The sequence below is a fragment of the Fusarium oxysporum genome, chromosome IV (genome assembly GCF_013085055.1).
Source record: "Fusarium oxysporum Fo47 chromosome IV, complete sequence".
Classification (NCBI taxonomy): Eukaryota; Fungi; Ascomycota; class Sordariomycetes; order Hypocreales; family Nectriaceae; genus Fusarium; species Fusarium oxysporum.
The window spans coordinates 4132103-4158129 of record NC_072843.1 but is presented as its reverse complement, the minus strand read 5'-3'; the positions used below and the strand labels follow the sequence as shown (position 1 = coordinate 4158129).

Here is a 26027-nt window from a genome sequence, read left to right as displayed (position 1 = left end):
CGAGGTCAGACCGAGTTGTCTTAGTCTCGCTCAGATTGAGGCAGACCGTGTTAGGTAGTCCCGAGTTTTAGATGCTAGATTTAAGAATAATGGACCGGTCAACCTAGAGCAATATATCACATTATAATCCTATCGTCTCTCCCATGTAACAACATTTAACGTCTTGAACCTCATTCTATGACAACAGAGCCAGAGATATGCGAAAGTTGGCCCATGTAGTTGTATTACAAGAAGTAAAGGAGAATTATGTGTGATATCAAGGAGAAACTCATCTGCATACAACACTAATTCTGTTGATGGTTGTGAGAGAGTTAAGCTCAAGACCGATCCTCAGGGGTCCGATGGGTCAGGCTCGCAGATTAATTCAGCATGACCAACTTTTAGAATCATGCAGGTGTCGCATGGGTGAAGTGAAGTTTTTCCCATCAAAGCTTTTTTGAGATCCGCAGAATTGTGAATCATGCTGTCGTCTGTTACCTGAGGTTGCGCTGATAATCCTACTCGTGTATTTTCTGAGGCAAATTCCTTGACCATAAGGTTGAAATTCTCTTCCCAGTCCGGAAATGTCGGAGCAGGGCAAAGACTCGGCAGCTGATCAATAAAGTGATATGTTTGCTGTATGTGATCGTTTTTCAAGACCTTGATTATCAAACTCCTGGCGGTAACTATCTTCGCATGACGATGAAGGGGCCCAGTGTTTTCAATCCCCCTGAGGAACTGGATCATCATCGTTGAGTTTTGATAGGGAGACGGAAAGTGTTCAACATCGCCTTCCTGTAAAATTCTTTTCATAGTTTCCTCCCTATGAACCGACTTTCTCTGGATGGGGACTGTATACCAGCAACGAGTAGGCGCATCATACCACTCACAACGTACCCTAATACTTAACGCCTGTTCAAAGTTCTTAAACAAGCCTAGATTTAACCTCTTACCACAGAATAGATATATATAACAGCTACTTATAATCCTATTATAGTTATTAATAGCAGCTAGATAGGATATAAAGGAATAATTATTAGGAATATATATATTATATTAATAGTGTTTAAAGATTTAAATAATAATAAGTTAATAAAATATATAAAGAGATTTAACTTAGAAACTCCTAATATATTGAAATAATTTTAAGATATTATTATAGGTTATATACTAAAGGTATTAAGTTTTATAGAAATATTACCTAATTAGTAGAAATAGCCTTATAGTTAGTAGGTAACTATTAGGCCATTAAGTAGGTTCCTAATCCATACTTCAGGGCAACATCGGGAGCGATTTAAACTTATTATGCGGTATGTCGGACAAGATACCTTACATAGTGGCAACCGGTACCAGTGTTACGACCCCAGCGGTGACGTCACGTGCACCCCGCAAATTTCTCATCACTCAACCAATCATTACTGGACCAAATGCTTGATCTCGGTCTCCAGGCAACCAGTCAGAAAAAGACCAAAACACCAAGCAGTCGGTCTTGGACTCATCTCCAAGCATCAGACAAGGAGATATGTTTATCGGCCTGGCTAGGAGAAGCCAGTGTTTGCTTACGAGCCCAGGTCAGATGATTATCTCATTGAGGCAAAAAAGGTCAAAATCCGTAACGCCAGGAATAAGTTGAACATCTACATCGAGACAACCATCACCGGGATGACAGCATGGTCATCGCGGAGAACAATCCGAGACAACTAATTGTGTAGGTCTACCCAAGGGCTCAGATACCGTCATCCCTAAATGCCAAAAAGACTTAGGTAAGTTTATGGTAAATTAGGGTAATTTAGGATAAATTTAGGAGGCTCTTTGATGAGTTTATTTTCTTCCCCGAGGCCGAGAAAACGAACGTGCCGTCATGAACAAGAGTGTGTTAGTGATTGCCAGTCATATAGACGGACAGCGGACGGAGCGCACCAACGGCAAAAAAGGTTCCCTACCTCTCAAGCCTCGATGATATTGAGGACTCCGGAGTTGTAACCAAGGCTGCGGGACGATAATGCGGAGCGGCGCGGCGGCGGTAAGTTGCGGTGCGGGTGCGGCTAGACTTGACCAAAACTCCGTTGTCGTCAAGTGTAGGCGCACATACCACGCCAACGAGTCCGATTAAGCTTAATTTTGAGCTTCTTCCTTATCAGATTAACAACCACTTCGTTGAACTTCTCACTCATTGTACACCCAGGCATTCCACTATTGGTGATGACATTGTGAAACAGGCAATGGTGACTTTGATGCTCAGCATTATAGAGAAATGACATGTTAAAAACAACATCACTTTTCACAATTGCCGTGCATGTCTCCCGAACATCTAATCGTGGGGTGTTACACCCATACGATCAGCGGAATTATATCCCCATTGACTAACAAACCATCGGGATGTGGACCACCAAACCTCACAGCTAACAATTCTCTCTGCATCTATTCCTCCAGCAATGTAATTCTCACGCCTGAACGATTCCCGGATGTTATCCGACCACTCTGTCTTGGCAGACGAGTACACCCACTACCGGTGACACCTCCATCGTACAAGCACCCAGACATTCGGTACAAGGCGCATGGTTCTTGACCGTCATGGGATTTGCATTCTGCTAAAAGGGCCGAAAACTTATATGGGCTCCCCGCATGTTTAAACGGTTTAGAGCCTGCGCCGTCCCCAGATTATCCCCGCGTTGGACCTCTGCATCATGAGAATCACGGCGTTTTTAGTCATGAGCCACCAGGTTTTTCATCGGCCTATTTTCTTGGCATTACGGAGACGGGTCTTCTCATCTGGTCTTCTCATTCGGCCAGCTTTGTCGGAATGAGTTGCGATTGGGTCGGACCAGTGCGCATAGCTGGGTTTTATTAGTTCCGGACTTGAGTTATGGCTCCCGTATGCTCGATACTTGGTGCTGTGAGGTTAGACTGAGAGAAGCAAGGATTGGAAAGGTCGGTCCGAATGAAGATGATGATGATGGAGTTTGCGATGGCCAAGATGGTGAGAGTGTAAGTGAATGACCTCGGGTCTGCTAAAACTTCGGGATATGGAGAGATGTTATCGAAGCGTGAGTGTATAAAAGATGAAGTGATCGACCAGATGTTTGTATAGAACCAGTCGATTCACAGACTCGGATTTCTATCTACCTCTCTTCTACACATTCATCATGTGGTCCAGTCTTCTCCTCCTGGGAGGCGTCTCTTTGAGCATAGCCAACCCAATTGTTCGACAAGATGCCAACCCTCCCTACAGAAACAAGACTCTATGTCTTGACAAGCGTGTTGATGACCTCATGTCCCGCATGTCCCTTGAGGACAAGGCAGGTCAGATGTTCCACGGTCGTACCGTAGTGGTCAACAACACTTTTGACGAGACCATTGAGGAGTTCGTCACCGGCAAGCGTATCACTCACTACGTCCTCAGCGGTGGTGTGAATGATGTTCGCGGTGTTGCAAACTGGTACAATAAACTCCAGAGACTCTCACAGAGCACGCCCCTGGGCATCCCAAGTGAGTAGCCTTGGACGTTATTAACTCCTAAGCATACTGATGACCTGTTAGTCACAATAAGCAGCGATCCACAGCACGGATGGACTGATGAGAATGCTGTCAGCGTTGTAGCACAGGGTTTCTCTCGATGGACTGAGCCTCTTGGTCTCGCTGCACTGCGATCCCCAGAGCTGGTCCGTCAGTTCGCTGAGATCGCACGTGAGGAGTACGTCGCTGTTGGTATTCGACAGGCACTACATCCTCAAGTCGATCTAGCTACTGAGCCACGCTGGGGCCGTATCACCGGCACCATGGGAGAAGATGCCAACCTCACCAGTGCCTTGATGGTTGAGTACATCAAGGGTCTTCAGGGCGACAAGATCGGTCCCAACTCTGTTATTGCGACCACCAAGCATTTCCCCGGCGGTGGTCCAATGGAGGATGGAGAGGACTCTCACTTTCCCTGGGTAAGTAGTAATCCTTCTAATGGTAGAACAATTGCTGACAGTGAGGTGTAGGGCAAGAACCAGACCTACCCTGGTAACAACCGAGACTACCACTTGATCCCCTTCAAGGCCGCCATCGCAGCTGGTACTCGTCAAATGATGCCCTACTACTCTCGTCCCATCAATACGTCGTGGGAAGAAGTTGCCTTTGGCTTCAACAAGGGTGTAGTCAACGATCTCCTCAAGAAAGAGCTTGGCTTCGACGGTATTGTTGTTACCGACTGGGGTATCGTCACGACCCGATTCTGGGGTCTCGAAGACCAGACCGAGCTTGAGCGTGCTCGTCGTGTTCTCGAAGCTGGATGCGATATCTTCGGTGGTGAGACCAAGCCCGAGCTTATCATTGAACTCGTCAATAAGGGACTCATCTCGGAGGCCCGCATTGATGAGTCTGTTCGTAAGCTTATGAAGGAGAAGTTTGAACTGGGTCTTTTCGACAACCCCTTCGTTGATGTTGACAAGGCCGAGCGTATTGCTGGAAATGACTACTTCAGCCGTCTTGGAAACGAGACACAGCGCCGTGCATTCACCCTTCTCACAAACAAGGATAACGTTCTCCCTCTTCCTCTGTCCGCCCTCAACGCCAAGTTCTACATTGAGGGAATTGAGCCCGAAGTCATGGAATCTCGCAATCTCAGTGTCGCCGAGAACCCCGAGGACGCAGACTACGCACTCCTCCGCCTTGCTTCACCCTTCAAGCCCACCACAGCGCCCGGTCTTCCCGCCATGATCAACAACGGCAGTCTCGAGTTCAACACGACCGAAAAAGCCCGCCAGGCCAAGATCTACGCAACACTCCCAACTGTCGTGGACATCAGACTCAACCGACCCGCCGCGGTACCTGAAGTCGCTGAGCAGGCTGTTGCGCTGTTCGGTAGCTACGGTAGCAGCCACGATGCATTCTTGGATGTTGTTTTTGGAACAGACGGGTGGGGTCCTGAGGGAAGACTGCCTTTTGATCTGCCTGTGTCTCAGGAGGCTGCCGAGGTTCAGAAAGAGGACGTTCCGTTTGACGTGGAGGCCTTGTTTAAGTTTGGCCATGGATTGAGGTATAAGGATACGTGTGACAGTTCATAGTTGGTATTCATGAGATGAAATGATGGTGAGATGATTTGTAATGACAAAGCTTTACTTGATAAAGGGGCTGTAATTAAAATGAGCTGTTTGCATATACATGATTGTTTGATGATGCATTGATGTCTGAATAGTGACAGTGAAGGCTGTGTTTTAGTAGTAGTGGTACACCTTGGTGTAAGCTGCAAACATTTTCTTAGTAGTTAAATGATAGATATCACTCTGACCATTAATTGACATTGTGTTTGTCAAGAACAAGTCAATAACGCATCAGACTCAAGCCACGTCTGGCCGTAAACGCGGAGTGAGACTGTCTTGGCTAATGAATGCAGGTTAAATGGCCCGGAAATACTGAAACCAATCAAACGTAAATGGAAACAGTTCAAAGCGTCTGGGCCTATGTTTCATAATCTCCGAGGTGACTGGCCAATGCTGACCTGCCAACTCAGACTGTAACTCAAGTAAATGAGGCCCTTTATACTGCCAATATCTACAGACCACATCACAGCACATATACTCGGCTAAACATTGCGGTAAATTCGAGCATCTCCAGCAAACACAGAGCGGAGATAAGAGCGGGCTTTATCCATTGTTGAGACCTGTCACATGCAGGGGAGGGGGACTTGAAAGAACTTCTCGCTCTCTCTCCCAACAAAAGGATACACTCGGCACTACCGGACATCACGTGACGTACTGTTTCTTCTAGATTCTGTTGACGCAAGCCCCCTGTAAATCGCAAGCAGAGGGCAGGGATTGGATGCATTCGCTGTAAGCCCTGCCGGAACAATAGAGGGCCCGCCCCGAATGCGGCGAACCCCGGTCGGCGGGAAGACGGAGCTAGCCTGCTCTGCGCTCATCCATTGATCCAATCCCATCACCACGAGCACTGCTATTCCATTATTGTACGTCTTGTTAGGTACTCTGCTGTACATCACCACACCCTTTCGCCATTAGCGGGCTCTTGGAGAATCTCGACTTTGCATCCACTTCGTCCCTTTTCTTCTCTCCGACTTCAACCTATTTCACTCTCTTCTGTTCTGCTGTACCATTTTAGACCCTTGATATCGATACGTTGCGCCGAGATTACGAAATTATACTCTACATCCTCTCCGCCACATCTGATCCTCCCTCTACTTCCGACTCCTGCTCGCAATGAGCGCTTCCTCCAATGTCGCTCGCCGGGCGGTTGCCCGGAACCCTTTGATGGGCAATGGTGAGCATCGCCTTTTTGATGAGGTGTCGTTTACGTCCCCTGCTAACTCTCACCAAAGCCCGAGCTCTGTCACGGGGTGTTACTCCTGCCCTCCTCGGTCGCCACGTCAGTCGTAACGTCAAAGTCCCTGCCATTGCTCTGTTGATCCCTCGATCGATGAGTACCGATCATCACCGACACGACCCCAGTTCTTCTGGCCCGCCCCCGGGATTCAATGCCGAGCAGGCTAAGAAGCCGCTTCCCAAGGATTCCGCAGGCTCTGTTGTTGCTAAGAAGGAGGACAAGAAGCTCGACCCGAACCCCAAGGACGCTGCTGTACTGAAGCCCGCCGATGCCTCTGCCGAAGCCAAGGCCGATACAGAAGTTGTGGCCACCAAGGAGGGTGTGATGGAGAAAGGCGATGCTGCTCAAAAGGCCAAGGAGGAGAAGAAACTTACTCTCTGGGAGAAGGTCAAGAAGGAGGCTCACCACTACTGGGATGGATCTAAGCTGCTCGCCGCTGAGGTCAAGATCAGCTGGCGGTTGGCCCTCAAGATGGCTGCCGGATACGAGCTCACCCGACGTGAGAACAAGCAACTTCAGCGAACAGTCCAGGATCTTGGTCGTTTAGTGCCCTTCTCCGTCTTCATTATCGTTCCTCTGGGTGAGGCACTTCTGCCGCTTGCCCTCAAACTCTTCCCCAACATGCTCCCCAGCACATTCGAGGGACAAAAGTCAAAGGAGGCCAAGGCCACGCTCCTCCGATCCACACGCAAGGAAGTCAGCCAATTCTTAAGACAAACACTCGGCGAGTCCGGCTTGCCAGTGAGTCAAGCAACAACACAAAAAGAGGAGTTCTCCAACTTCTTCCGCAAAGTTCGCGCCACTGGCGAGACACCCACAGCCGAGGATGTTATCAAGGTCTGCAAGGTCTTCCGCGATGATTTGACCCTCGACAACTTGTCACGACCTCAGCTCGTTTCCATGTGCAAGTATATGAACCTTAACACATTCGGTACCGACATGATGCTCCGATATCAGATTCGCCACCGTATGCGACAGATCAAGCGCGACGACAAGGCCATCAGCTACGAGGGCGTTGACAGTCTGACCGTTGCCGAGCTCCAGGCTGCTTGTGCTGCTCGTGGTATCCGAACACACAGTGTCTCCCCCGCCCGCATGCGAGCGGACCTTCAGACTTGGCTCGATCTCCGACTCAAGGAGGGTGTTCCCTCAACACTTCTCGTTCTGAGCAACGCCTATATGTACGGCCAAGGCTCAGGTGAGGGTTACAACCAGATTGATGCTCTCATTGGTGTCATGTCTGCCATTCCCGAGGAGCTGTACCACGAGATCGAGCTTGAGGTGCACAGCGCCGAGGGTGCTGCCACTAACAAGCAGCGACTCGAGGTCATCAAGGAGCAGCAGGATCTCATTGAGGACGAGGCGGAGCAGGACCAGGCCAGTCAAAGCTCCGGTTTCGCCACTCCCCGAGACACAGATGATATCGATGAGAAGGAGGAGAGATTGGCCCAGGCTCAAGCCGAGGGTCTCGGCAAGAAGCAAGTTAGCGAGATGGTCGAGGCCGAGATGGAGTTGGCCAAGGCTGCTGAGTCTGCTGCATCACTAGAGCGGGAGATTCACGCCAGCTCTGGGGCCTCCAAGGAGCAGAAGTAGACGAGAGGAAAGTGAAGTGAGCCCGAGGCTCAATGTACCATGACTTGGTGTGTGTGTTTTTCATATGTATGACTGTATGGATTGGTATGGCATCAAGGCGGGACGGGTATAAGGCGCTGTGCTTCTGTATCAAAAACTGGCCCCCGACATTTGAGAGGACCGAAGATTAAGTATTACTTGTTTGGGATAGACCACTCTCGACGGGAAGCAATAGATTCCACTGAATGATTTTATTTGTATATATAATTGATTTGCCATAAACACTTGCAATTGTGAGTTGACTTATTTCCGAGTGATGTTCTGTTGATGCCTATGGGACGGGGACCCTTGGACTTGGCTGAGCTGCGTCATCGTCTTTGCTAATGTAGATCCTGGTAGAGGGATACCTGTGAAGGTGATGACGAGGAATCACTACGGCCACCAAAAATGGGTGAATGCATTTGAGAATAGTTCCATAAAGGAATGAGTAGATTTAGAAGAGTCTCATCCAGTTTCTATAATCCTAGACATAGAAAATATGATGATATTCTAGAATCACTGCCCTCGTAGAAGCCCCTCTCTATCTTCCAGCGGTCCCTGCGCCACCCCAGCTCCCCACGTCCTAACCTCTACCACTTAACTTAGCACCACCAAGCTTCAAGTCGAACCAACTCCCGCCAACTCCGCCCACTTTCAATCAACGTCACCTCACTATCCTTCCTCTCCAACCGCCTCACATCACTACAACATCAATCCTCCACCTGGCCCTGATCGAAAGCTCGCACTGCCATCCTACACATTGGCCCCGCAATGACGGCCATGGAACAGCAACAAGACGACTTCTCCAACGTCTCGTGGAGTGAACACGTCCACGACCAGACATCCCGCACTGTTCCTCCCGCGGAAGAACCAGGCCATGATATGAATGCGCCCGGGACGGGTCTAGAGATAGATGCTCCGTCGCTGGGGAATGAGGTGTTGGAGTGTACTGTTGGAACGCCCATCAAGGAAAATGACGGTACCAAGGATGCTTTTGTCTCGTATCTCATCACCACACACGTACGTACCCTCAACCACTTTATCATGCGCTCATACTGACCATTGTAGTCGACCTTCTCTGCCTTCCAGCGCTCAACTACAACCGTCCGCCGTCGCTTCACAGACTTCGTATTCCTCTACAAACAACTCACCCGCGAGTATCCCGCCGCTGCTGTACCCCCTCTGCCCGACAAGCAACGCATGGAATATGTCCGCGGCGACCGCTTCGGCTCTGACTTTACCGCCCGTCGCGCCCACTCCCTCCAGCGCTTCCTGAACCGACTCTCTCTCCACCCTACGCTGCGCCGCGCTCCGATCCTGCATACGTTCCTCGAGAGCCCCGACTGGAATGCTACCATGCGCAGTCGTGGTGCGCGAGGTAGCTCTGCTAGTGATCCTGGATCTGCGGGGGTATTTGATAACTTTGCCGATACCTTTATCAATGCTTTTACGAAGCTGCATCGCCCGGATCGTCGGTTCCTTGAGGTCAAGGAGAAGAGCGATAAGCTTGATGATGACCTTGGACATATCGAGAAGGTTATTGCAAGGGTTGCCAGGCGAGAGACGGACTTGGAGGTGGACTTGCGAGATCTCGCAGAGCAGTTCCAGAAGCTCATCCCTCTTGAACCCCATGTCGAACCCGCAGTTCATGGCTTCTCCGCCTCCATCGAAGACACAGCGACTCACCTACGGAAACTCAAAGACGTCACCGACCAAGACTATCTGGGCTCCTTGCGCGACATGCAAGCCTACTCCATCGCCCTCAAAAATCTCCTCAAAGCCCGCGAGCAGAAACAGCTCGACTACGAACAACTCACGGAATATCTTAACAAATCCACCACGGAGCGCGACACCCTGCAGTCGGGACATCACGGCGGTTCCGGCGCCGGAAGCTTTCTGCGCGCCAAGATCGAAGACGTGCGCGGCGTAGACCACGAGCAAGCACGTCGCGAGCGCACGCGCAAGCTGGAACTCCGCGTTGAAGAACTAACCCACGAGGTTGAAAGTGCTCGCAAAACGAGCGACATGTTTGATGATGAGGTTGTCAAGGAGGTGGCTGACTTTGAGCGCATCAAGAGGATTGAGATGAAGAGTCAGCTGGGCGGTCTTGCGGATGCGCATATTGAGTTTTATGGTGAGGTTGCTAGTATTTGGGAAAAGTACGTTCAGGAGATGGAGAAAGAGGGGATCGTGAGTGCGTAGAGGGAAGCGGGGATCGAAGTTCTATTCGGCGTTTATTAGGATATGGCGTTTGGGCTGCTGATTAGATGATGGCGACGAGGACTCGACTAAAGTAGCTCGTCTAGAAGAAAGACATTCATGGCAATAGCAAAGTCGGTAATCGTGAACAAGGGCCTCGAGAATAAATATCGCTACGAACAATTGGGGTCTGATGCAAGAATCACCTCATATTTCAATCTTGACATTTTGTACCAAACGCCATCCAAGGTCTATTGACAAAAGCACAATATACCAACATAGATAAGACAAATCACATAAAACTCCGCTTATCCATGCAAAAAGCACCCAAATGGCTTGCTACGATGCCCAAGTCATGTATCAACGTCCACCCAATGGTCTCGTCTCACCCTTCTCATCATCACTACTCTCTTCCTCACTCTCCTCATCGCTGTCACTGTCTTCTCCCACAGCATAATGCTGCGTATCATCACCAGCCAATCTATCACGAGATTGCTCACGATCATCTCTGTAGTCTTCAAACTGCTCATCATCACTGCCCTCGGCAAAAGCATCGTACAACTCTCCGCCACGAGTCCTGCGGGCCTTACCGCCGGCGGCCTTTTCGCCGGCTCGAAGACCCTCAGCCTCTTCTTCGTCGATGAGTTCGAATTCGTAGTTGTTGTGGGAGGTGTTGCGGAGACGACGGCGACGGGCAATCCAGAAGTAGATACCAAGGCCGATGCAGAAGGCTGCGATGAGACCGACTGCGCCATAGATCCAGACCTGTGCTGTCTTGGAGGCGCCGAAGGTGGGGAGCCAAGAGACCCAGGATGATGAAGCTGTAGTCGATTCCTCGGCAGACTCTTGGGTGCTTGAGGGCTCTTCCTCGTCGGTGCCGGTAGGTCGAGCGGGCTTGTTGGGACGTTCAGGGTGATCAGTAGGATGTTCAATGAGAGTAGGCTTGGTAGCAGGAGGAGCTGAGGTTGTAGAAGCAGCAATTGTTGTGGTAGACACAATCTTATCGTGGTCCTTGTCGTCATCTGCGTTAGGCATGGGTAATAGAGTTGCCTTGTCTGCATCAATAGCTTCACCCCATAGCTTCAGGCGCCAGTCGGTAAAGCTGCCCTTGAATGAGTTCTTCTCAGTGTCACGGACAATGATAGTCCACTTGCCGACACCACTTTCACCCCTACATAAAGTTAGAATGAGCAGATCAAGTGTAACAGGAATACATACCAGTGAGCAACACTCATAAAAGTCCAATCGATATATCCCTCCTCCTTGGCATCGCCTCGTCGGGCGACCGCAAGATGGCTGACCACATTGTCAGGGCTGATCAAGTCAACGCTCAGGTCACCACGTCGAGTGTGCTCGACGTTCATAGTAACAGTGATGTGCTCAACACGAGCGAGGTTGGAGCCCTTGAGCATGTCCTCGGTAACTTCAAGCGTCACACTCAAACCATCTCGACCCTCAGGGATCGACTTCTTGACATGAACCCAAGGAGAGAAATACCATGACTGTGGCTTGACCAGCGGCCAATCCTTGGCTTTCTCAACCAAAGCCCAAGAGTCAATCTTTCCATAACCGAAGACGTGGCTGAACTTCTTGCCAATCGTGGTATTCTGCTGGTTGGACTCGTCACCTTCAATCGGGATGGCCGTGTCCATGGCGATGTATTGTAAGTCTCTCCATGTGAGCTCGGGGCGAACCTGAAGCGCCAGAGCAAAAATACCAGCAGCAAGTGGCGCGGCAGCAGATGTACCACCGTGAGCCTTGTAACAGCTGTTCTTTCCGACATCGGTTGTGTGCTGAATGAGTTAGTGAACGCTCTAGATAAAGGCAATGGTGAACCTACAATAGCATCCCCGCTTCCACTGCTGTATGTAACAACCAATTGAGCAGAGCACTCCTCAGCGTAGTAGGGATGAAGTCCAGTTCGGTCAACAGCACCAATGGTAATGCTGTAGATTGAGTTGGTGTATCCATCGAAGTTGCAGTTATCGCCTTGACCAGCACCATTACCACTGGCAAAAACGTAGATGGAACCAAGACCACGACGTCCCTTTTGAATCGCCTTGAGCATAGCTCTTCGAATCACTACATCGGGCGCCTCCATGGTTTGACCATCATCAGACGGACCCCATGAGCAAGAGTAGATATGGTTGTCGTCGTATTTGTACATCATAGCTTCCGCTTCGTCGGCATCGCTGATGAGCTTACTAAGAATTCGAAGGCCGGCGACCTTGGAATCATATGCGACACCGATACCGCAGACATCGTTGCGCGCAGCTGCCACTTCACCAGCGCAGCGTGTACCGTGTCGGTCCTCGTCCAAAACAGGGGCAGGTTCGGGGTCGTTGTCGTTGAAATCCCAAGAGCCAGCGGCGAAATAGTTGGGCTTGAGATCATCGCTATGCATATCAAGACCGTCGTCAATCACGGCCACAGTAACGTTCTTTCCGGTAATACCATCCAGCCAAAGGCCAGTGACATTGACATCGTGGCCGACTTGAGTGGGGTTCAATAGATGCCACTGCTCCTTGAAGATGGGGTCTTGGATGTCCAGCTCCTTCATAATTGACGCCTGGTATTTGCTCATCAGGTCTCGAGCTTCGACCGGTGATTCGCGGCGGCCCAGTTGGGGGACATAGCCTTTTGGCGGTGGAGGGATCTCTCGCTTGAACAGGTGTTGTCGTGCTTGTTGCTTCTTTGACAAAAGAATACCATCAACTGGATCAGAGCCTCCCAGATCTCGCTTCCTTCTCTTTCTCTCTGTTATTTCTCTCTTCACAATGTCGTGTTCGGCCTTGCGGGCGCGGAAAACATGATGGTCGTCGAGCGAACCAAGCTGGCCCTCGTGGGCAAATCCGAGTCGACTAGCGACTTGGTCGGGCGTCGTTGTCGTATCGAGGTGCAGAACATAATAATCGTTTAATGCGTAATCTCGTGCCGGTCTGGAGCCATGAGCCAAAGCCGTGAAGCCGGCGAGGCTCAACAGCGAAGCAATCTTCATGATGCGAAAGGAAAAGAAACCATGCAGCGCAAGGGGAGGTGCGAGAAGTCGAGAAGCTGTTTAACACATCCAGAGAAGCGCTATCGATCGGAACGAGAACTGGAGCAAACGGAGATATTAGCTTCGATGTTGAGAGAGCGAAGATTGAATGGCGGCGACAGCGACAGGAGTTGCCACGCGGAGATCTGTATTCGTGGTGGCTAAGGGGATCAAGAATGCAAAGCAATGCTGCCACCAGCGTAAATTGTTGGCGCAGGTCGCACAGCTTATGCTGGTCGGGGGGAACGGTTTCTTATTATCGTACCTCGAAAATGCAACACAGTCGATCAAGGTTTTTGGGGAAGCTAGGATGTTTGGAAAAAGGTTTAAGGAGGGAACAAAGAGATGGGGTTGGGATGCTCTCGTGGTGATGCGTGGCCTCGAGCGCTACCGGGGAGGTACCGCCCAAAGTTCCTGACAAAAATAGGGGACCTGCACTGGAGCCGCTGGTGGTGCGTGGCCTAGAAGGGTGCCCGGCGGGATCAGTCCGCTAAGGACACACGGCCACCTGCCGGATATGCCCCTAGCTGCGCCACAGTGGACATGGACTGGTTTGCAATGCAACATAAAGTATCACGTTTCTAGTTTTTCGCATTTGGGTTGAGATGTGATCTGCAGAACTTGGCACCTAGGGAAATGCTAAAAAATATTGAATTCTCCTTAAATACCAGTCTTTCTGCTGTTTTGTAATCATGGCATGCATTTATTCTTCTGCCTATCCTCACTGCCCAGGCATCATCATATTCTCATCCCAAACGCCACAGCTCCGCCACTCTCAACCGATCTCAAACACTCAGACACCAGATTAGACCAGATCTGGACCCGTGGGTAGGATCCTCCCACCAAAACCGGCACATCAATAAGCGGCTCAATAGAGGCACGGTCCCTGAAACATGAGGAATTTACCTCGAGAATGTGGTTGCCAAGCAATAAAATAAACATTTCTTATAATTAAGTCTAACATCGGAACTCGCTCTAAAAGATCTCATTCCATATCTATCGCCCCAACGCCATTTCTAAAACCGACCATCCCGTTTTTAAATCGTTATATGAGCACTCATAGAGACTCCTCTTTGTGAATCTCAATGCTTGGTGGTGCGCCTGTGAGGGCCTTGCATTGAGCGTATACCACGAATTGAGCGCCGACGAGACCGCATGTCATGACGATACGAGGTCCCAGTCCAGTCAGAAGTAATCGCTTAGGTCCGAATTCTTTCGCAAGTTGGAACATGCGACTTGTCGCGCCCTGGCTCTTATCACCAGCGCCCTTGTTGATGGCTGATAAGAGAGTATCGGCAGGGTGAGAGAGAATGGCGGCAGCAGCACCGGCGGTGATACCAGATGTAAGCTCTACTCCGGTTGACTCAAGCTGTGTGAGCTTCTGCTTTCGCTCGGGGCCCATTGCGCGGTAGATGACCTCGTTGACGGCCTCATGAACAGAGAATTGGCCAACAGCGAAGGGAATCTGCTTGAACAACAGAGGAACAAAGCCAGAGTAGAAGCCCTTGAAGCCCTCCTCACGCGCCATTCTTGTGAAACCCGAAAGCAAACCATCGGCATATCCCCTCTGCGAAACGAGTCGAATTCGCGTGGCCTCGAGTGGACACAGAAGAATATCAGCAAAGAACTCGGCTGATGCACTGGCAGTGAGATAAACGCCCGTTCGATGATCGACAGCCTTCTCAGGACCTCCAAGCATAGTGATGTACTTCTTCTTGAAGAACTCGTAACCAGCGAACTTGGCACCGCCTTGTACGAGGTAGCCTACTGCAGTTGGGCCGAAGCCAGTCAGTAGCGCTGAAGCACCCTCCTTGGCGACGATGCTGCGACCAGCCGAGAGCATGTTGTATCCCTTCAAGGCATCGTCGACCTGAATTCGTGTCTTTACGACATCAATTGGCGTGACAGCCTGTATCTTGTCAGCTTGCGATTGTGAGCATGCGAAGCATGCGACTTACACCATGAGTAGACGTCGCGGCGAGGGCGCCTGCGCCAAAGAACTTGACGTAATCGCTGATGGTGAAGTTGGGGACTTCCGACTGTTTCGTAGCCATGATGAATGTCGCTCAATTGCTAAATTTGCTGCTCCGAAACTGTGTTGCGTAGAATGCGCGTTGGATGTGTTTTATGTTTTTCGCTGGAATGATGACGTCGTTGCTCATGTTCCGTAGCTACCGAGGAGCCAAGCTTGATCTTGCAGCCGGTTTTGCCGTCATCGGTCCGCTTTGACGCTTTTGGCGTCTTCTAGCTTGCTTTACGAGAATTGCGTCGATAAGGGCAATCATGCAGCTGAGTTTATTATCCATTCTTTATTAAGTAGGATTTTCTTATTTGCAGTCGGTCATCCCGGGCTTCTACAGCCGGTATCTTTTAGCATGCGTCTTTGCTTGACTCCCGTGAGACCCTCCATCGGGGGCCCGGATTTGAGGTGGGGCCATCGGCACCGACATGGCATCGGCTTCAGGATATAAACGCGACAGCGAGTGACATCACATCAGAATCCCGCGGGGTTACCATGGATTTGCGATATCGCTCTTCAGCTGCATTTCCCGTTTTGTTGACATTTGTTGATTGGCCATCCCTCCCTGTGTGCTATTCCCGACTGCTCCGGGCGGCCAATGGATCTGGTCAATGAAGAATGCCTGAAACAGGATGAGATCGCGAACATTTATTTATAGCTGACGCAGTGATAAAACGCAATGGTATCGATTGGACCATATCCGACGTTTAGAGATAACGGGAGCTAAATCGAGAGATGTATTGCCGTTCTGTCAACCAGCTTTAGCCAAGACTGTCAGGTACCTTGGTCGAGACTGAAGCTTTACATTTTATTTGATCCAATGGTCAGTCCTGGTGTTGCACAAACCTGACAAAGGGCGCTGGCTTGCGTACTCCTGGACTGATCATTGGATGGATGCAATGGTGCAACAAACAAACAAGGTAAAAGAGAAGACTCCCTTGTCCCCAGTGCGAGGAAATGTCCTTCATTATTCGAACTCTTTAATATGCCTGCCCGTCTTCGAGAGCACAGAACGGCCTTCTCTCAAGCGTTCTGGTCCAGGCGGCCCTGTTATACGACTTTCTCAAAGGCATAGTTTCAAGGCAAGATGGCCGAGCGGTCTAAGGCGCTGTGTTCAGGTTCGATTCGAACTAGTAACGATTCGCAGTCTCGAAAGGGGCCTGGGTTCGAATCCCAGTCTTGTCATTTTTGCGATTCCTCACTACTAGACCTTTCTTTTTATTTTGATAGAATTGCTGAGTTCTGTCTCCTGTAGGTGAAAACTTTGCCGCGGACAGCTAAATCAAGTGGCATCCTGTTGCCTTATGGCGCAGGCAGTTGTTGTTTTGTACCCAATTGCTCTAATAAGTCGAGAAAAGCTTTTGATTTGAACATATCCTCTTGCCATGGCCTTCCGTAGTCTTCTGACTTTGACAGATTCCCAGAAGCCAATATAGAGGTCCATATGTATTGCCTTTAGATTGCATGGTTTGCTATAGTGTTCCTTCAGACAAGAGAAGGAATGTTGCCGCCTTGTAATCTAGTTCTTTCACTATGCCTCTTTTTTATTCAGAGTAATTCTGTACTCAACATGTCCTCGATTTCGAAAAAACAAAAAGAGCTTCCTGCTCACTCTTGGCTGACCGCTTCAGTCTTGTGCGTTCGAGGCAGGTTGCAGTGCATGAGAAGACGACTCTGTCCGGAATGCTTAACATCCGAAAGCATCCTCGGCTAACCACGCAATACCTTGGTTTATAGGATATGAAGTAGCATCTAATATCCTTCAAGTTTCTCCTCTCCGGCTATTGAAAGGCGGTTATGTTCGGGCCAAGTCTGTTCGTGATGAAAAGTAGTATCTGATATTGAATGAGACGTAGAAAACATACGATGTTCAAGCTTCGGAGAACAACTTCCAGATCTAAACGCAGAAAACACGGAGATGAATAAAACAACCGTTTCGTCATAGACATGTGAAGTCGTCAATGCATCTCAAGACGAAAACGGCATTCACGACTTATAAAGAACCAGACTGGCCAGATTCAGCAAGTCGGATAGTCCAACGGCAAGCAAACCGACCAATGATACAGCACCTCCTCAAACAATACCCCAAAAGTCATGCGATAATAGATGCTAGACGCGGGGAAGTTGTAAGATTTAGTGTAGCATTACATACAGCCTCGTAAGTTTAGGGTACCTTCTGGAAATGCACCACCGGTCTGGGGAAACTCGAGGCGAGAATATCCCGGATCCCGGAGATGTAAAAGTGAACTCGAGCTGTTTGGCTTCCATCAGCTGGTTCTAGAGTTTGGGGGTGAGGCAACTGACGTAGACAGGTGTTGTCACAAGACTGAGCCTATCGGTGGGCGCCGTGGCTGGGAATCACACGGTTATTGAAGCCTTGGCAGTTTAGCCTTTACACGATAAACACTTCATAATTCACTATGAAACTCGTAAGTGAGTCGATATTTACTCTGGAAATAATTATAGTGTTTTCACAATTGTATCATACCGGCATTGCAATTGCGCCAAAGCTACGGAGTAGTTCTCCAGAGTTTCGAGTCTGGGGTCGAGTTACAGGCCCCGATAATGCCCGACATGGGTGGCCCGGCTCTTGTCATTGTCACGGCACACCAAACGGTGATCATCGAACCACCGGCAGTCATAACGTGTGATGCTGTAAAGCCAAGGACGGAAAACCAGGAGAAGTAGCATTTTATCGATAATTATATAATGTTCATTCATTTCCTGCTCTGTACCTCATCATCAGCACTCACAATTGAGAACACGACCAAACAAGACACTTTGCAATCAACGCTCCAACAAAAACCACGACATTCAAGCATACAACCAACAACCATCAAAATGCTTCCCGCTGCCACTTCCGCCCACATCGCTCCTAAGTCAGTATCTCCACCTCAACCAATCGCCTGTTTTATACTAACAAAACATCAAGGGTCCTCCCCATCGTCTTGACCGTTGGAGGCGCTACAGTTGCAGGCCGCTCACTGAGCCACTACAACAGGGAGACAACAATTCGGGCGCAACCTACACAACGAACTCAACCTCAACCTCGATCGAGATATTTCGAGCTGGTTCTTGAGTCTGTTTTCGCATAAATACTTTACTTTGCTGGACAAAGGGAATGAATGAATCATGATGGACGGCGCATTTAATTGAGGCATTTTTATTAGCCATTTGGAGTTTTTGCTTTACGAATAAATCCCTTTACAAATCTCTGCCTTCTACCCAAGTGGTCATTGTCTTGAATCCTTATTAGATCTTTGCAGATCGCATTTAATCTGTACGCCGAATAATAACGCAGTCGTCGGCCAACATAAAGCTCAGTGAAAGTTTGCCGATGTCCTTAAGCTTATTCCTCCAGTAAATCAGCCCCAGATTATTCCCCGAGATAAGAACGGCCGCCAGCCTCTAATCAATCATACTCTGTAGGTACAATTCCATCTTTTAGCTCAATCCTACCATTCAACTTCCCAGCATGAACCCAGTATTACTCCATCACGCCAAGCCGGTTTACGGAGAGCGTTCAAGCTAATGTCGGCTTCATGCTTCCCTACTGAGTAATTGAGCGACGATCACGTGCGAACGATGAAGCTATAGATACACTTGTAAACCACGATACTACTCATGCGCTCTTTTTCTCATCGTGCCTTTTCTGGTAGCAAGAATCATGTTCAACTACGCTACACTTGCGGCTACGCTCTGGCTGGCTTGTCCGGCATCAGCGAGCTATGCCTTCTACGTTGGCAAGAACCTCACTCAAGATGGGAGTGTTATCGTCGGAGGCACTGGAGAAGAAGTTTCCAGCCATTGGCTTCAGCTCTTCCTGGCGCGTGATCATCCTCCCAACTCGACGATTACTGTTGGCGTCACTAAAGATGCCGTGTACCCGGGAGAGCTCATTCAGATTCCCCAAGTGAACCATACGTTTCGGTACATGAGTATGGAGTACTCTGACTTTGAGGGTTTTCCTGCGCCGTTGACAAATGGCGGTTTGAATGAGAAGGGTGTGACGGTCCGTGATGTCTGGGCTGATAACCGGGATGAGCTACTGGAGATGACGCCGAATCCTCAGCGGGGTGTGCAGTATAGCGACTTTGCTCGCATTGTTATGGAGAGAGCTAGCAGTGCTCGTGAGGGCGTTGAAATCATTGGAGACTTGATGGCGAAGTACGGTGAAGCGACTTATGGCGGCAACTCTCATCTCATCGCTGATAAAGATGAGGGCTGGGTTGTCTGGGAGATGGCGGGCGGCAAGAAGCTATGGGCTGCCCAACGTCTTGGTCCGAATGATGTCAAGGTCCTCTACCCAGGCTACATCGAGAACTTCCCCACCGACTTCAAGAACAACCCCGACTATGCTGGATCTGACAACATTGTGTCATTTGCTGTTGAGCAGGGCTGGTGGAACAAGACTTCCGGCAAACCGTTCAACATCTTCGACGTCTATGGTCCTCAGGATCCTCGATACAAGGCTCGTGATGGAGGCTACAAATTCATGTCGCAGGCAGCTCTGGAAAACGCCACCCTTGCGATGGTTCCTGTGACTGAAGCCAAGATGATGGAGAGAGTTCGAGATCCTCGCATTGCGGATGATGAAGCTGGCTATGGACAAGTCGTCAGTCTCCATGATGGAATCGACCGGGATATGCTACGAATCTGGAACGCGCCAGCGACTTCTGTGGCAGCGCCTTTCGTTCCATGGTGGCTAGGCGTTCAGTCCGTCCCCCCAGAGTTCGGTGAGCATCGATATTTGACGACTGGCGCTTCAAGCAGCTTTCTTAACCCGGACTATCAACTGCAAGAAGCGTCGGAGTTTGCTGGCCGCATATTCAAGCGTGTGCTGTATTACATGTGCTCAGATCCCAACAAATACCATCCCATCGTCACGGAGATGTTTGAGAACTTCGAGAGCGCATCCCGCGTCCAGGTTGAAGGCTGGGTGGAAAAGACAGCCTTGACTATGATCAAGCAAGGAGAAAGAAAAGCGGCACAGAGTTTGTTGACGTATTACTCACATACTCGTGCGGCTGAGGCCCTCGAAGTCGGACATACGTTGAACAATGCTTTGGATGGGTATATCAAGTTGACAGGGAAGTGGCGTGGACCCAAGGGCGATCAGATCAATGATAGTGGTGAGGGTAACGAGACGGTCAATTGTCTTGTCGGATTTGACCCAGATAAGCCTAGATATCTCCAAGGCAACAACTAGATGCTCGGAAATAATTAGTTAGATGGAAATAAGTCTTCCGCCTACAAATCCCTCAGCCCAGCGTATCCCGAGTGAAGCAAATCACAAATCCATTGTAGCCGGCAAAAGTGGATCTGTTCCGCCTGTACCACGCCGCATCACCGACCTATCGACCCGCCCCGGATGCATAAAAACGGTGGGTAGTCCCCCCGAGCTCCCCGATATCACCAAAGTTCCTTTGTCGGAAACCAGAGAATGTTTGGTCTCGGACCTCGGAAGCGCCGCCCCGGATTATATAAACCCCGCAAAACCTAGTCTAGCCCAACTTCCCCAGATTCGGCGCGCGCCAACCAGACGCCAAACATTACTCTTCAACTTAGATGGAGTCGGAATTGATTACACGGCCCGCCAAGATGTCGAAACGAAGCTGGTCCGAGGCTGAGAATGGTGAGAATCAGTTTCCGCCGCAGATCTCGAGAAAGGTCAAGGCTTGTACGGCGTGTCGAAGACAGAAGGTATGGCGTGCAAGTGGTGTGATGGAGTGATGCTGATGATGAGTAGATTAAATGTCTGATTGATGAGAATGGACCGCCTTGTCGACGATGTGCTGAGAAGGGACTCGGTTGTGTCTTGGGGAAGAATCTGCAGACAATTCTTGATGAGAAATCGCAGTACAGTAACTCCTCTCTTTAACACTTCATCTCTCTGACAGTCTTCAGATTAGTCCAAGACGTCGAACAAATGCATAATTTCCTCAAACAAGTCGCCGGCAGACTCGACCTGGACTTACCACCACTCCGCTCATCCTCCGGATCTGCAGAAGGACCAAAAGATGAATCACCAAGCCTGTCAAACAAAGGCCATCACGTTCCCTCACGCGACAACTCACCAAAGCTCATGCCAGAAGACGATGATGTTCCATATGCGCCTATCCACTCACTATATACACTCACTAAACTACGCGCTCTTCGGTCACCGGATGATATGAATTCGCAGCAGAATCCAGGTATGGAAGATGTGATAACGAAACGTCTCATATCATTAGCCGACGCAGAACGACTTTTCAACTTTTACCGAAAACGTCTGGATCCGTATATCTATCTCATTGGATGTCCCTATGAGACGATGCAAGAGTGCCGACAAAAGAGCCAATTCCTTCTCGTAGCAGTCCTCACAGTAGCAGCTCTCCATGACTCAACCGCAGATTACATATACCCCGTAATAAGCTCCGAATTCCGCAGACTCTTCGAGACATCAATATTCGAAAGACGCCTAAGCCGCGATTATCTCCGTGCCCTATGCATCGGGTGCTACTGGCTAAGCGATTTGTCATGGATGCTATCAGGCCACGCAATACGAAGAGCAGCTGAATTCGACCTTCATAACAGTTACGACAGAGCTATCGAAAAAGCTAGTACCGAGGATGCGCAGTGTGCGAGGATTTGGTACATACTCTGTGTTTGCGATCAGCAGCTTGCGACGCAGTATGGGAGACCGTCGATAGTGCAAGAAGATCCTTCGACGCAGGGCGCTACGGATTTCTTGCATTGTGCTGTTTCGCATGAAGAGGATAGACGGTTGTTGAGTCAAGTGACTGTTGTGAGCATTTTGAGGAGTATCCGTGAGTTGTTTACTGCGAATAAGGGGAAGCCGATACCAAGGCTGCATTTGAACCATATTTCGCATTTTCGGATACAACTTGATCAGTGGTTCGCTTTCTGGACGGATCAAGTTCAAGGTAACTTATTCAAACCCTTTCTTGCACCAGAATATCAGAGCTAATGTATATCAGAACGCTGGCCTGGCATCGGTGGTTTTCCAAGAAAAGGCATAATCCTCCACTACAACTTCGCCCAGCTCTACCTTTACTCTCACGTCTTCCGCGGCCTCTCCAAAGATGAACACATCCCGCACTACTTCCTCGACTGTGCCCTCAACGGGATAACAGCCGCCACAACGATCATCGACAAATTCGTCAACGACCCCGACGTAGCCCTCGGCATCGTGGGGATGCCATCATACGTTCACTCCATGACAGCATTCGCCTCCATGTTTCTAACAAAAGTCGCGACAAAATATCACGACCTCATCGAACGTGATAAAGTGTACGAACTGATCATGGGATTGGTGCAGCAGTTTCGGTCACAGCCAGCTGGGAAGTGGCATCTGGCGAATCTCATGACCGGTGGGCTTGAGAGGATGGCGCAGACGCTCAAGTTGGAAATTCCAGGGGATATGGGCCCGCCGTTGGGGGTTGAGATGGATCAGAATGTTGATGCAGGGATATCGGGAGTTTCAGGGGTTGATGCTTTTTTCCCTGACTTGCCGGGCGATTTCTTTTTTAACTACGATATGAGTTTCGAGATGTCTGCGCCTTTGTAGAGTCAGGAGTTGTATGTACATGTAACTTATCGTTTGTCAGATCCAGAAGGATTAGAAAGTAAAGCTGCCGAGCCTGGCCACCGAAAGCATTATATACTGAAGAACCCAGATGAACCGAATTTGTTCTGAACAACAATGAATCAAAATGAAGCAAGAGTGTTAATAGAGGCAGGCGCAAATCAAATCAACTCTCGGGACAATCGAGTCTATGTCATTTATTCGAAATGAAATAATAACAACTTTCCGGAGTCCACCACAGCAAGACGATTACCGCCATACCAAACTTGGCTCAAGTTCTCCAGCATGAATTTCAAGAACCTCTGCCCGTTGTAATATATCCATTCCTCCTCATCAAACATTATCCGTATTTCTTTATCAAAACCTAGTTCAGAAACATCTGACTTGATTCGATAACAATCAATAAACGCCCGACCCGTTAAATAGACGTGTGTCTCGTCTCGAGAAAACGAGATGTCTGAATAGCCTCCATTGCCCGGCTTAGTGACTGGAAACTTGAGGCCGCTTGATTCATCCCAGAGAATGACAGAAGGATTGGGAAATGATCTGGCTGCGACCAAAGTGTTGCTTGTTGAGACTAAACCTAGCACCGGAATCCGAGCGGGAGATTGCTCAAGAGGCAAATGGATCGAGGATCTAGATATTTCATGTTGGAAAAGGCATCTGGGACCATCGCGTGAAGTTTTAGTCCAGATCCAAATAGTACTGAATGAAGCGAGAGCCAGGATAGAACCGTTAAGAGGGAGACCTATCGCCACGACTTGTTCGATGGTCCTCGGATCACTTGCTCGAAAATTGTCCTTTAGGGCCCAGACCTTCAGAGTTTTACCATAAGCCACAGCCAAGTACTCATCGTTTGCAGAAAGCGCAACAGCCATGATCTGCTGCTCCCCAAGCGTCTCGAAGGCAAAATGGTGTTTAATAGCAGGACCCAACTTCCAGACTTCCAGAGTCCGGAGGTTATAGGCTGCTACCGTTCTTCCATTGACCCATGATGCGCTGATCTGACTGGAGCTTAACTCAAGCCTGATGCCCACTGGATCTGGCCCTGAGGCCCTTCGGAGACTTCGACCATCAGAGCAGATACTAAGCTGGGCTTGGATCTTGTACTCAGGATTTTGTGGTGACGACTCTGCGTTGCTGACTTTCCCCATCATCCATATGTAAAACATATTCTTGACGCATAACATGAGAGACTCGCTGTCTGCCGAGAAGCTAAGTATCTTCAAGTCATCGAGGGTATGGATATGGACTGCCAATTGGCCCTCATACGTCTCGCCCGAGAGATCCCAGAGTTTCAGGCGTGCGTCGTCTTCGGACACTAAGAAATGACCGTTCGGCGAGATGACAACTCTCTTCATATCCATAAGGTTTTCGTTTGTCTCAAGCTCTGCTGATGGACCTTGGGGCACAGTGGCGCTGCGAAGCTTTTCGGTGTCTCATATCTTGAGAGAATCAGGGTATCTCGAGATAATGCCTTCTCCTCCTGGTAGAGAGGCCATGATATTACTATAGGGACTAGCGTATTCTCTAGTCGACCCAACGTTTCTGGTTCGTCGCGAGTTGACATTTATATCGAAACCAGTTTGAATGAGAAGCTGTTTCCCATCAGGTGAATATGCAAGACTCTGTGACATGCATTCTTGGTCACAGAAATTGTGGACGCATGATCCAGTCCTGATTTCTATCAATTCAACTGATCCTTTTCCAAAGTTGAGATGCCAGTCCGTAAGTGCCATAGCGATCTGAGAACCGTCCGGAGAGATAGACAGGCTATGGACCTTTTCTTGCGTGAATCTCAGTGGTTGGAAGACCTCTCCGGTTTGGTAATTCCAGATGTACAATATGTCTGTGAGGGCATAAGGATCAATGGAGGCTTCCTTTCCGTTCATAGTTGCTATTCCACATGCGTAGATGCCAGCAATAGAAAACGCAACTCCCAAGAGCGTGTCACTTCTCGGTTGTAGCGAATAATATGTACTCGCACTCTTTGGTAAAAGGTGATAGGCCAAGACCTTGCCTTCTGGTGATATAGATAAAAGACCGAGTCCATCCTGAGTCCAAGTCAGAAAAAAAAGCCCGATCATCGATGGTGAACTTGTCAACGCGAGCTGCTCTTCCTACATGCCAAAGTTCCATGCGCTGAGAGAAATCGGACCCCTATAATGCCCAACAGGCAAAGGCGCTAGTTTCACCATCCGGCAACATTGCAAAAGAGTCAATCCCCTGGTTTTTCGGAAGGGCAGCTCTTTCAAACAAGGATTCCAGGGATCTACCACGCCTTGAAAATCTTTTATGCCAGGCAGCCGAATGTCCCAGAACAGCTTTTTAATTACGCTGTGAGTGGAACTGAATAAGAAGGCAGTGCCATAAGTTTGCAATGGCCTCTCTCGTATAATGTCCCAGTGCGAGAGGAGAAATCGTCTGATATATTTAAAAAGAGGCAGGAGAGTCTGGAAAGATGGGTTATACTGTTTCTGGAGGTCTGTTAGTAACGCTCTCAGGTCCTGGGAGACGGATAAGTTACCGTGATAGCTACATGTAGGCTACCGATGGCCTTTGAAACATGTGGTAGCCGGACCAGGATGGCCGTACATTCAGTCCGTGTAAGAAGTGGTCGTTGAGAAATGACTCTAAGTAATGGGCTTGCAAAGCATTCTCCTAGGCCCTGAGCAAGTGATGCGACCAATGTGATGAGGCGTATTGGAGACCCCGACAGATATACTGATTAATTGTAGTTGGTTCGATATCTGTCTGTAATGTTCCTGGGCCTTGTATCTGGCATATGTTCTGGTGAAGTCCTTTCCGAAGACACTCGATACACTTTTCTGCCAGGTACTTGTGGAGCTCTCTCTCATCAGAACTGAGCCACCTCGTCTTTGAAGATTCTATCTCCAATATAGAATGGTTGAATGACTTGTGAACCACTTTGATTGGGGATGAATAATCCAACGTGGGTTCTATGATAGCGTGGCAAGACCAGAGCCAATGATGAACTGTATCAGTCTCAATGTCCAGGATGTTTCCCAATGCTTCAACCGTCAGGGCTCTTCTGCGAGCGCCAAAGGCCCCAGTATCGTTTGGAGTTCACGTTTTTCAAGGCTGGTAAGGCACTCATGCCTGCCATCTTGACGGTCCCGATCTACGTACTCAAAAACTGTCGTGTACATTTCATCGACCTGTGTTGTGGAAGGCTTCTCATTCTGTCTGTTCAGCCAGCCATCGAGTCGCCGCTTCGGATGGCTTCGGGGTGTCCCGTCGTGTACGAA

General features: G+C 49.3%; 9 protein-coding genes and 1 non-coding gene across 10 annotated transcripts; 7 read left to right on the top strand and 3 right to left on the bottom strand.

The window, feature by feature from the left end:
• Positions 1 to 3125: 3125 nt before the first annotated feature.
• Positions 3126 to 5030, top strand: FOBCDRAFT_200783 (glycoside hydrolase superfamily; the record flags this gene model as incomplete). The annotated part of the gene is made up of 3 exons (XM_031178140.2): positions 3126 to 3468; positions 3520 to 3914; positions 3966 to 5030. The coding sequence occupies 3 exons, from the start codon at positions 3126 to 3128 to the stop codon at positions 5028 to 5030; spliced, it is 1803 nt and encodes a 600-aa protein (XP_031044027.2).
• Positions 5031 to 5904: 874 nt separating this feature from the next.
• Positions 5905 to 8171, top strand: FOBCDRAFT_249976 (LETM1-like protein-domain-containing protein). The gene is made up of 2 exons (XM_031178141.3): positions 5905 to 6240; positions 6299 to 8171. The coding sequence occupies exons 1-2, from the start codon at positions 6180 to 6182 to the stop codon at positions 7894 to 7896; spliced, it is 1659 nt and encodes a 552-aa protein (XP_031044028.1). The 5' UTR covers positions 5905 to 6179; the 3' UTR covers positions 7897 to 8171.
• A 309-nt stretch (positions 8172 to 8480) lies between these two features.
• Positions 8481 to 10307, top strand: FOBCDRAFT_222013 (uncharacterized protein). The gene is made up of 2 exons (XM_031178142.3): positions 8481 to 8934; positions 8983 to 10307. Exons 1-2 carry the CDS (start codon positions 8686 to 8688, stop codon positions 10114 to 10116), a joined length of 1383 nt encoding a protein of 460 aa, XP_031044029.2. The 5' UTR covers positions 8481 to 8685; the 3' UTR covers positions 10117 to 10307.
• FOBCDRAFT_222012 (peptidase S8/S53 domain-containing protein) lies at positions 10308 to 13593 on the bottom strand. Its single transcript, XM_031178143.3, has 4 exons — positions 13416 to 13593; positions 11954 to 13210; positions 11332 to 11906; positions 10308 to 11284 (listed from the first exon to the last, which is right to left on the bottom strand). Exons 2-4 carry the CDS (start codon positions 13109 to 13111, stop codon positions 10474 to 10476), a joined length of 2544 nt encoding a protein of 847 aa, XP_031044030.2. The 5' UTR covers positions 13112 to 13210; positions 13416 to 13593; the 3' UTR covers positions 10308 to 10473.
• Positions 13594 to 14051: 458 nt separating this feature from the next.
• Positions 14052 to 15454, bottom strand: FOBCDRAFT_222009 (mitochondrial carrier domain-containing protein). The gene is made up of 2 exons (XM_031178145.3): positions 15109 to 15454; positions 14052 to 15059 (listed from the first exon to the last, which is right to left on the bottom strand). The coding sequence occupies exons 1-2, from the start codon at positions 15202 to 15204 to the stop codon at positions 14208 to 14210; spliced, it is 948 nt and encodes a 315-aa protein (XP_031044032.1). The 5' UTR covers positions 15205 to 15454; the 3' UTR covers positions 14052 to 14207.
• Positions 15455 to 16251: 797 nt separating this feature from the next.
• Positions 16252 to 16355, top strand: FOBCDRAFT_t102. Its single transcript has one exon. It is a non-coding gene; the product is annotated as a tRNA-Leu (tRNA).
• Positions 16264 to 17111, top strand: FOBCDRAFT_222008 (uncharacterized protein). Its single transcript, XM_059609594.1, has one exon. It carries the CDS (start codon positions 16672 to 16674, stop codon positions 16882 to 16884), a length of 213 nt encoding a protein of 70 aa, XP_059467119.1. The 5' UTR covers positions 16264 to 16671; the 3' UTR covers positions 16885 to 17111.
• A 2282-nt stretch (positions 17112 to 19393) lies between these two features.
• Positions 19394 to 20586, top strand: FOBCDRAFT_222005 (uncharacterized protein). Its single transcript, XM_059609593.1, has one exon. It carries the CDS (start codon positions 19411 to 19413, stop codon positions 20377 to 20379), a length of 969 nt encoding a protein of 322 aa, XP_059467118.1. The 5' UTR covers positions 19394 to 19410; the 3' UTR covers positions 20380 to 20586.
• Positions 20587 to 20771: 185 nt separating this feature from the next.
• FOBCDRAFT_292485 (uncharacterized protein) lies at positions 20772 to 22740 on the top strand (the record flags this gene model as incomplete). Its single annotated transcript, XM_059611802.1, has 4 exons — positions 20772 to 20873; positions 20920 to 21029; positions 21078 to 22096; positions 22151 to 22740. 4 exons carry the CDS (start codon positions 20772 to 20774, stop codon positions 22738 to 22740), a joined length of 1821 nt encoding a protein of 606 aa, XP_059467117.1.
• Positions 22741 to 22955: 215 nt separating this feature from the next.
• Positions 22956 to 24125, bottom strand: FOBCDRAFT_200776 (uncharacterized protein; the record flags this gene model as incomplete). The annotated part of the gene is made up of 1 exon (XM_054704332.2): positions 22956 to 24125. One exon carries the CDS (start codon positions 24123 to 24125, stop codon positions 22956 to 22958), a length of 1170 nt encoding a protein of 389 aa, XP_054560307.2.
• Positions 24126 to 26027: the final 1902 nt, after the last annotated feature.

What these genes read in the sequence shown, in the direction of transcription:
- FOBCDRAFT_222012 (XM_031178143.3), bottom strand. Translation starts at nt 13,111, where the DNA reads ATGAAGATTGCTTCGCTGTTGAGCCTCGCCGGCTTCACGGCTTTGGCT. An exon ending in GTGGAAGCGGGGATGCTATT is followed by an intron (nt 11,907 to 11,953) that starts GTAGGTTCACCA and finishes TAACTCATTCAG; the next exon opens with CACACAACCGATGTCGGAAA. An exon ending in TTTATGAGTGTTGCTCACTG is followed by an intron (nt 11,285 to 11,331) that starts GTATGTATTCCT and finishes AACTTTATGTAG; the next exon opens with GGGTGAAAGTGGTGTCGGCA.
- FOBCDRAFT_222009 (XM_031178145.3), bottom strand. Translation starts at nt 15,204, where the DNA reads ATGGCTACGAAACAGTCGGAAGTCCCCAACTTCACCATCAGCGATTAC. An exon ending in CCGCGACGTCTACTCATGGT is followed by an intron (nt 15,060 to 15,108) that starts GTAAGTCGCATG and finishes GACAAGATACAG; the next exon opens with GCTGTCACGCCAATTGATGT.
- FOBCDRAFT_222005 (XM_059609593.1), top strand. Translation starts at nt 19,411, where the DNA reads ATGGCGGGCGGCAAGAAGCTATGGGCTGCCCAACGTCTTGGTCCGAAT.
- FOBCDRAFT_222008 (XM_059609594.1), top strand. Translation starts at nt 16,672, where the DNA reads ATGTTGCCGCCTTGTAATCTAGTTCTTTCACTATGCCTCTTTTTTATT.
- FOBCDRAFT_249976 (XM_031178141.3), top strand. Translation starts at nt 6,180, where the DNA reads ATGAGCGCTTCCTCCAATGTCGCTCGCCGGGCGGTTGCCCGGAACCCT. An exon ending in GAACCCTTTGATGGGCAATG is followed by an intron (nt 6,241 to 6,298) that starts GTGAGCATCGCC and finishes CTCTCACCAAAG; the next exon opens with CCCGAGCTCTGTCACGGGGT.
- FOBCDRAFT_222013 (XM_031178142.3), top strand. Translation starts at nt 8,686, where the DNA reads ATGACGGCCATGGAACAGCAACAAGACGACTTCTCCAACGTCTCGTGG. An exon ending in CGTATCTCATCACCACACAC is followed by an intron (nt 8,935 to 8,982) that starts GTACGTACCCTC and finishes TGACCATTGTAG; the next exon opens with TCGACCTTCTCTGCCTTCCA.